At 35.3% G+C, this 9,753-nt stretch overlaps 1 protein-coding gene across 1 annotated transcript; it reads left to right on the forward strand.

Annotated features, from left to right (window-relative positions):
* Positions 1 to 3,789: 3,789 nt before the first annotated feature.
* On the forward strand, positions 3,790 to 8,448 carry LOC149576450 (uncharacterized). Its single transcript, XM_089817323.1, has 2 exons — positions 3,790 to 5,447; positions 8,169 to 8,448. The coding sequence occupies exon 1, from the start codon at positions 3,935 to 3,937 to the stop codon at positions 5,336 to 5,338; it is 1,404 nt and encodes a 467-aa protein (XP_089673449.1). The 5' UTR covers positions 3,790 to 3,934; the 3' UTR covers positions 5,339 to 5,447; positions 8,169 to 8,448.
* The last annotated feature ends 1,305 nt before the right edge of the window (positions 8,449 to 9,753 follow it).

Genomic DNA, 9,753 nt, shown 5'->3' on the forward strand with positions numbered 1-9,753 from the left:
TGTTGATTGTTCTTTAATAGACTGTGTGTTCTCCTTGTCTTGTCTGTGTGGAACTTCTTAGCGCGGGCCCAACCTCTTCTCTAGGCGTGGATCTCCTTCTATAAGCCGTGGGCTTCTCTGTTACATGCTGCCCAGTCTATACTATTATACATCTGTATGTCTGCAAGTGACTTGCAATTGAAATTATATTCTTTTCTCCTTCTGAGGTCCCTCACAGCTTGCCTATAAGGAGCGATGAGGTCTTCTCTCATAAGCCTGAAATGGGTCTCCAAATACTCTTCTAGACTTTCATAACTGCCTTTGATCTTGTTTACAGGAAGTTCACTGCAGTTTTCCTTCATAAATTCCTGCTCTTCCTCCTCTATCAATGTTATGTCTCTGAAACCCATGACAACTCCAACTCAAAACAATGGTCGGGCTATAACTGGCATGGAATTCCTTCAAACCGGTTCCCTCTAATTTTCACTCATCTTCTTATTATGAAGCCATCAATTTATGGAAAATTGATCCAAATAACATGCCTTGCAGTTATAAAATTTAATTCCATTTATAAATTATAATCAGAGAAAACGATCCTCAGTTATCAAGTTGGTGCAATTAGTCGGACCCCAAACTGGGTCCGACTAGAAAAATTTCGTTTTCAAACAACTAAACCATCAAACCAACCCACTGATCATCTCAAACTGATTAGAAACAAATTTGATTACTGACTGATCGTTAAAAACACAATTTATGACTTCCTGCTAACTATCAAATTTTCACCAGGAGCTCCTTTGACTACCTTTAAAAACTGACCCGAACACCTGACCAGGATCTGACAACTGACACACTGAATCTTTTCTCTGCATACTTCTACCCTGTCAGATCTTGTCTCATGATGAATTCAAGGTCAAAAGATATTGACCATCAAAGTCGCCCCTTCAGAATTATCTGCACCAAAACATGTTAGAATACCATAAACTGGTCTTGGATTTGGCTCGAAAAACTAGGCAAATGGGCACATGGAAAGACGAAAATTGGGGCACTGGTAAATTTTCATGAGGAGAGTATGATTATACGATTTGGGCTCATGACGAATCATGGGACGAATTTGGAAAGTGTCTGAAGTTGGCTACCTGGATTTGTAGGATAGGAAACAATGACAAGATAACGATTTTTACAAATGGAATGACTTTGGAAAAGTGTGCAAACGGATTCGTCAAGATTTGAAAACTGACACATTTGTAGTATTTTTAGTATAGAACACAGGGAAACAAACCATTTGATCTTACCTATCACGGATCAGGAGATATGACATCATGAATAGGGGTTCCAATCAATCTGCAAATACTGACACTAGTAACACTTTAGAAATTCCATTTGGAATCGCGTTTGAAAACTGATCAAATAGATTCATCAAGAGCTGAAACTTGAAATGTGACAAATCTCTGACGTCTATAATGAAATGCAAAAGGAATTTTAGCATTTGGATCAATTGGTCAAAAGTTATTACCTGTCAAACAGGGCTTCCCAGAATTATGTGCAATGTGCATCAACATGATAGATTTAAATGACCAACTTTGAGGGATTCAAAATCCAGTCAAATAGACTTGAAACAACTCGAAATTTGAAACATAGACTCTCAGGTATGGACACTAGATATTCCCAAAGTAGTGAGTCTTGAAACATTTTTGGGTGCGAGATATTCAATGGAAAACACAGCCTCCTGTCGCTGTTTGACACTTAGGTGAAAATGTAGATTTGATGGATGCTCAAAACAGGACTTCACAAAATGGCTCAGAACCTCAATTTAACTTCATGGAACGCTTAGACAAGCTGAATGGAGGGTGTTAGAAACATTGAACACCATTTATGCATTAACTCAACAGGGGGGTACATAGGCTTCACAAAGCATTTATAGGCCTGATTTTCTCAAATTTTTTGAAATGTGACTGAAAATGAAGCATGCAGTTTTTAGTCCCAACAGGGTCTACGAGAAATTTTTTACTAGGGAGTCCCCATTTCTAGAAGAAATGGGACATGCATTGTGAAACCACAACACATAGCAACAAAGTTCATGCCAAAAATTTGATAGAATTGATTAATATTTTAATTTAAAAAAAAATATTAACATGAAAATAATTAAAATTGCATGTTGATATTAAAATTACAAAAATTTGAAATATTTTTAAAAAAATAATTTGATATTAATTATTATGATTTTATTTTTAAGTTTGAGTATGTGAAAATCGTCATGTTAATTTAATAAATTTATTTTGTTTTATTAAAAATAAAAGAGTTAAAGTTTATAGAAGTTATATTTCATTCTTATATATAGTACTTAAAATTATATTATTGAATTATTTTATATTTTATATATTGTATAAAATATAAACATGTTCAATATAAAATATAATATATATAATGCAATTTATAATAACTACTAATAGTTATAATACAAAAAAAAATTTCTTTTCTGTTCTAATTTTTTTTTTTTGATCATAATTTATTTTGTTTTAAAAATGATAGAAAAATTCAATGAAGATATATTAAATTGTATGAAAGAATTTATAGTTTTAACTTTTTTTGATCTAGATTAAATTTAATGTGTTAAGTGAATTTGAACCTAAGACCTCCCATATGAGAAGCTCACAAGTTACTATTGTGTTGTACTTGCCTAATTTATAATTTTAACTTAATATAGTTAACGTGTTTAATTTTTTTAAAATTTTTTTAAATTAAAATATTAATTAATGGAAGATATAGAATAATAATGACAATAGTTTATTTTAAATAAAATAGTAAAAATTTAAATATATAATTACAAAGGTTATATTTTTATTCATATTTGTTAATTAATTTCAAATTTAAATGTAATATAATTTTATTATCTATTAGTTATTAATAAATATTAAAAATGTAGGCAAGAGTCTACAACACAATGGTAAATTGTGAGCCTCTTATCAAAGAGGTCTTGGGTTCGAATCTACTCATGATTGCACTTAATAAATAATAATAATAATTAATTATAGAACATAATAATTAATCTTGGCATAATTATTCCATAATTAAAAAAATTGGTGAGAAGATAAGTATGAAATAAAAAATTGACATATGAAATTATTAAAATTTTATTTAACTTTGTTAATGTTATTTAGAAAACTTAAAAATTGTGCAATCAGAAAAAGAAAAATTAAGAAGACAATCTATAAACTTGTGAAAACTATTTCAACTTCACCAAATAAATTAAGAAGATCTTCAATTAGAAAAAAGAGTATTTTTTTTTGTCAATGGCTTTATCAAATATGAAAAATTCACATGAAGAAAAATTATGAAAGATGATTGGTTTCAATAGTTTAATGAAGAATTAAAATAAATTTATGTTTATAGTTGTACATGTAGAACTAACATTTCCCTCTGTATTGAAAATAAGTTGATTAAGAAGATAATTTATAAACTTGTGAAAAACTATTCAACTTCATCAAATAAATTAAGAAGATCTTGAATTAGAAAAAAAAGGTATTATTTTTGTCAATGGCCCTTGACTCACAAAGAACTCACCAGATATATGTGTTGCTATGTGACCGATGATCTTGGTCCCTCAATCGTATGTGGTGGTGGCCTTCAATAATAATATATATATATTTTTAAAAAGATTGAAACATCTATTTGTTTGATTCTCATCAGCTTTGAAGAATTCCGGGATAATAAATTATTATTTCCTGGGGGGCTTCTCCATTTAGAAGTGCACAAATTTGGTTCAGCCTCACAGAAAACGCTATCCCGATGCGTACTCACTGAAGAAATTAAAGTTCCTCGAGCTCAACGTGGGCTTTTTCATTCTTACACTTCAACTGAGCTCGAACCACAAGGAAAAGATCATTTCCTGGTAATCTGGTTTCTCCATTCGAGCTACATCAGTTGATTCTCGCACAGCTAGTATATCTTGGCAGCCATGAAATGGCCAAAGCAAATAACCCCCGAATATGTGGCCCAAATGATTAGGGCAGAAAGAAACGTGAGCAAAGCTCTTGGCATCTTCAATTCGGCAACAGGCGAATACCCGAATGGATTTAAGCACGACGAGGACACTTTCGGTCTCATGATTGGCAGGCTCGCCGCAGCAGGCCAATTCATAGAAGCAGAATCGCTGCTAATCAAAATGCCCCTCGAAAAAATACGCTGCCCAGAAAACATATTCGTTACAATGTGCAGGGCATACGGAAAAGCTCATCGACCCTTGGAAGCCCTCAGAACTTTTCGCAGAATGAAAGATTTCGAGTGCAAACCCACTGCGAGGTCGTATTCTGTCATATTTGCGATCTTGGTTAAAGAAAATCATCTGAAGCTGGCCTTTGAATTCCACGCCCACATGAAAAAAAAGGGCATCGGGCCAAATATCTACACCTACAATATTCTGCTGAACGCTCTCTGCAAAAATCCGAAAACCCTAGACAGGGCAATTAGGGTTTTTAGAGGAATGCCCGCGAAGGGTTTCGTGCCCGATGCATATTCTTACAATATCATAATAGATGGTCTTTGTAAGCATAATAGAGTGGCCGAGACGGCAGCGCTTGTTAAAGAGATGAATGGCCATAGCTGTGTACCAGACGTGGTAACTTATTCAACCCTAATACACGGGGTTTCTAGTTTGGGTAATGTGGATGCTGCACTGGAGCTGCTGCAACACATGCTTGCGAACAATATCAGTCCAAATGTTGTCACTTATACAAGTGTCATGGCCGCCCTTTGCAACGCCGGGAGGTCCTCGGAAGCCCTAAAGCTTCTGAGCCAAATGAAGAATGAAGGGAAGAAGCCTAATTTGTATAGTTATTCCAGTTTGATTCATGGATTTTGCATGGAAGGGAAAATTCAGGAAGCGCAAAATATTTTTGATCAGATGAAGCTTAGGGGCTGGAAGCCCGATGGGCCATTGTATGGGAAGCTTATAGACGGGCTGTGTGCTGACAAGAGGTCAGAAGATGCTGCCAGTCTTTTAGATGAGATGGCTCTGAATGATGTTGTGCCAAACAGGGGTACCAAGCATATTCATGAGAATATGCATAATGTTGTTGTCCAGGGACTCTGTAAGGAAGTGGGTAAACAGAATAAGGCTTGTCAGGTTTACTTGAATATGGTGAACAGTGGTATACGCCCTAGTTTGGAGACCTTGAATTTGATGTTAGATATATTTTGTAAGAGGGCTGACGTGGACAAGGTTGATCGAATTCTTCGTGACATCTTGGCTAATGGCTCTGCTCCAGATCGTTTTACATGGAGGAAAATAGTGCAAGTGTTCTGTAATAAAGAAAAGGTGAGGGAAACGGCATTCTTGCTTCAAGATGAGCTCACAAATTAAAGTCTACGGAAGGAATACTCCCCCATTGGTGCTGCAAAGATACCGCATGATGGTGCCTCTAAAACCCTAACTGGGAGAATAAGCTTGGTGGTGCATTCTTGATACACAGGTTAGTGTAAATGTTTACTGAGCAAAAATATTCAACTTTTATGAATGAAATTGGCCAAGTTTTTTTTTTTGATCGCTCAAAAAGGCTATATCTGTAGGGACACCTAGACAGCGCGCATGTTGTAGAGTACTACTTAGATGACAGGTTGTCCTGCTTCTGAATAATGTAATAGATAGGGATTCGCTCCAGAATAATTTTGCAAATCGCCAACCCTGTTTTAAGACCCTGGCAGGAATAGCGAATTGATACCCACTGCAATAGTGACTCGATTGCTAATTCGTTTTCAGCTTTAATATTTCGATCTCTGTTGTTGCTGAAATTCACGTTTTTGATGCTGGAAGCAAATTGCGGGTTTAGTTCTAAAAGCTTATGCTTATCTTGGATTCAAGCTCTGTATGAACTGCGTTCTAAAATAAAGAACAGATGTTCAGTAGCCGGCTCATAAACCTTTCATCCACAGAGGGCTTTCGCCATCCCTAAATGGGCTTCAAGGGGTCCCGGATTGTAGCGGAGTGCTTCATTAAATTCCTGAATTGCTCTATCATAGGATTTTTCCTTCAACAATTTGTTCCTCCTGTTCACGTTTTCAAATACTAGAACTAATTTCTTGACTTCTTCAATCTGATGCAGTCCCGCCTTAACAAGGTTTGAGTACCGCAGTGATTTTCTTATGGGCGTTCTACATTCAGGACTGCAAAGTGTAAACCATGTTGCAAACAATATGAATATTAACTAAGAATTTAAACAAATTGCTTACCAAAACGAATCGAATCATGGCTTTTGAATACAGAAATCGAACTACGGAAGTTTCAACTCACCATTGTTTAAGCTTAACAGCGACCGCGCCAAGCTCAGCCTCAAGGACTCTCTCGTCCATATTCATCCATGTATCAAGCCCGCTTACTTCGAATACATGCTCACAGTCTATAAGCTGAACGAATATATCTGTGGATTCATATTACTCAAAAGATATCTGAGTAATGACATCAACATGCTTAGAATTGCAGGTCCTGCACAACTTGGGCCAGGGCTCCTCACAAAGGCCTGAGAAAGAGGCAAGAGCCTATGACACTCCTCAAAATGTTGAGGAGTGTGATCGGAAACATTGATGTAAAAAACAGTGACACAATTGAATCCAGAAACATTCTAAGGTTATCTATAGATTGTAGAAATCCACCTGCTCTTATTGTAATGAAGATGGTCAGTATTTGATAATGTAGTTTGCTAGTTTTCACAGGTTGTTTCATCCATTGACCTACTGGTGTTTTTGGTTATAAACAAGTTTTATTAACCTCAGAGTGACAAACAATACCATCTGTCCTCAGAAAATTTGAAGCAGCATTTCTTAACAACTAGAGATTTATCACTTCTTTGATTGTGATAAACAAGGGAACAACTTTCTTCAAGGTGATTCTTGGAGCCACTAACCTGAACCCAAGGTTGCCAAATCTCTTCCGTATTTCATCTCGGATGTTTTTAACCAGGAGTTCATATCTGGCAATGGCTTACAGAAGAAAAGTAGGAAAAATAAATCGTCAGACTCTTCAGGTCTTAATGTGTGGGGATCTTATGTTGGTCTACAAAGAAGAATTCTGGGAATATTTCATGTTGGATTTTGTTAACCAGGAGCTAGGAGTTTATATCTGGTAATGGCTTAGACAAGGAAAATAGGAAAAATAAATCATTAGATCCTTCTGGTCTTAATGTGTGGGAATGTTGTATTGGTCTTTAGAAGAAGAGCCTACTTCTCTTTGTGAAAAAGACGATGAACGTTTGGGCGTGCACCCGGCCAGAGAGGTCTCAGCTTGGACCTAGACAAATGAAGAAACGGCCATGCCTAATGTGAAAACTGAGGAAAGGCCAAGGCCTGAACCTACTCTCGAAGAACTCCATATAACAGATGATAAAGTATTTTGAAAGATTTTGTTCAATTTTGCAGAGAGTCTTGACAAAGGGGATGACCCCAGATCAAGGAAGATATGGAACACCTCTACAATCATTTCCATAAATTAAAAGACTTGCAAGAGTGCGAGTGTTAGATGTTGTGTTAGACAAGGAAAATAGGAAAAATAAATCATTAGATCCTTCTGGTCTTAATGTGGGAATGTTTTATTATTTTATTATTATTTGTTAAGATTGATTATTAATTTATTATTATGTGTTAAGCTCGTGCAGGCTCGAACCCAAGGCCTCCTAGATGAGTGTCATAGGCTCTTGCCTCTTTCCAGGCATGCTTTTATTAATATGTTCATCTCTGCAATTAATTTCTACTTTTCTTGAAGGTATTTGGGATTTTTCTCTGCTACCAGGTTATAGGTGTATTATGTATTCTAACAAATGAAATTTATCAATAGAAGCTTTGCCATACATGAGGGTACTCCTTCATGTGATACTTGCATATGCATCTCTTTAAAATACTTCTAAGTGATTAGTATGGTTTAAAACTTGTGCAGCTTGATATCTTGATTAGTAAGTTGAAAATGGCCTTTGCACGATTACTCTATAGAAAAGCATGACAGGAAGGGAGAAAATTGAATTACTTTTCTGATCTAGAAAATGCTACAAATGTGAAACAAGAGGGAAGAGGAATCCTGCTATATTTTGTACAAGACTCTGTTTATTACTTTCAATCAATATTTAAGTGATTGTTTTCACATTCAAATCTAGGACAGCATAGACCACTCTTCATCTTACCGAGTTTTATGTTCTATGCACTCTCAGGACACTGCAGTAAAAAACGAAGACCCATATTTCATGACTAATAAGCTTGACATGAAAATATCGAAATGCATAAGAATGGGATAATCATAGAACTTGTTTCAATCCTATTGGCTGGGCCAGCTAATGGATACCCTATGTAGAAGGCAGGCTCAGCTTGGCCATTTGTAGCTCACAGTAGTACACAACAAATTAGAAGGGAAAAATAACTCTTCTCAAGATTATCTTTATTTCTATGTATTTTTATGAATGATTGATCCTGGTGGTTGTGTTGTTCAACAAATATTGGATGGCCATCTTCAATTTTGAATGAGTATTCTTCATTTCTCTATACAATTGCTCTATAACAGGTAATAGGCCTTTATGTATAACATTTGTAGCTGATCTTGCAGAATCTATTTGCAGACACAATAATAATTTGTAGTGTGAAGAAATTGTATGGGTCCAACTTAAATGATTTATTCGAGTGACACAATGTCTAGCTACTAATATAAAAAAATCTTGGATAGTACGAATATTGATATCTCATTGAAATCAATGTAAATGCATGATTACCAACAGCATTTTCAAGCTCTCGTCTTAATTTAAGATTGACACCAAATGTGAGGCTACTGTATCAAACATGGTGGTAGTTCATCTTTTTGATCCTTTGGTACCCTTTGTCTTATTTAGAGGGCTTGATTTATCATAATGAACTTGGTCTAATGTTTGAAACCTAATTAGGTAATGGTGGGCTTCGTCTCATGCACCAAATTGGTGTTTCTCTTGATGGTGACCTAAATAAACCATATTACATTTGTTTTCAGGCATGAACTCTTAAGGAAAGTCCAACTCTTAAGACATTCTAGAACTGAATTTTCTTCAGAATTCTACATTATATGAGAGGACTACGTAATGCCAATTCTACATTATATGACAGGACTACGTAATGCTTCCAAAAATACCAGTAATACATAAACTGTAACAGGAAGGGCAACAGGCAAGTATTATAATACTAGGCCTGCCTGCCTAGAAGTGTCGTATATCATGGAAAGCCTAACACAGAATTCTAATGTTGTTCGTCCATCAAATATGGTACAATCATGGTAATATTATTATTACCTGACAGCCGTATGCTCAAATCCTGAAACTAAAATGTAATGAACAATGCTTATAGACTCCTTTATAGCACAAGCGACTCCTTAATAACCACAAGATTCACAACTCTTCACTGCAGACTATTCAATCTGAAGACAGTAAAATGTTATTAAGCACATGATTAAAGAAATGCAATGAACACTAAACATATACCGCGAAATATCTTCATCTCCTTGATTGAGTGAAATAGAAGAACTCTATTCTATTGATATGCTCTACACTATTTGAATGACGATTACTCTAGGATAGTTTTAAGCATGACCAAACAGCTGCATGATCTTACTAACAAATACTTATAAAAGGGCTTAGGAGAGGTTTTTTTATAAATAGAAGTTACATTTTTATTACTATTCACTCCAATCAAACAACTCTTATGTAGTTTTAAAAAAAAAAACCTAATGTTGACAAAAAGATCAATGTTTGAACACATGAGAACCAATAAATGTTATAA

This window comes from Cupressus sempervirens, chromosome 1 (assembly GCF_028749045.1).
Source record: "Cupressus sempervirens isolate cs-2001-9-10 chromosome 1, ASM2874904v1, whole genome shotgun sequence".
Lineage (NCBI taxonomy): Eukaryota > Viridiplantae > Streptophyta > Pinopsida > Cupressales > Cupressaceae > Cupressus > Cupressus sempervirens.

What these genes read in the sequence shown, in the direction of transcription:
- LOC149576450 (XM_089817323.1), top strand. Translation starts at nt 3,935, where the DNA reads ATGAAATGGCCAAAGCAAATAACCCCCGAATATGTGGCCCAAATGATT.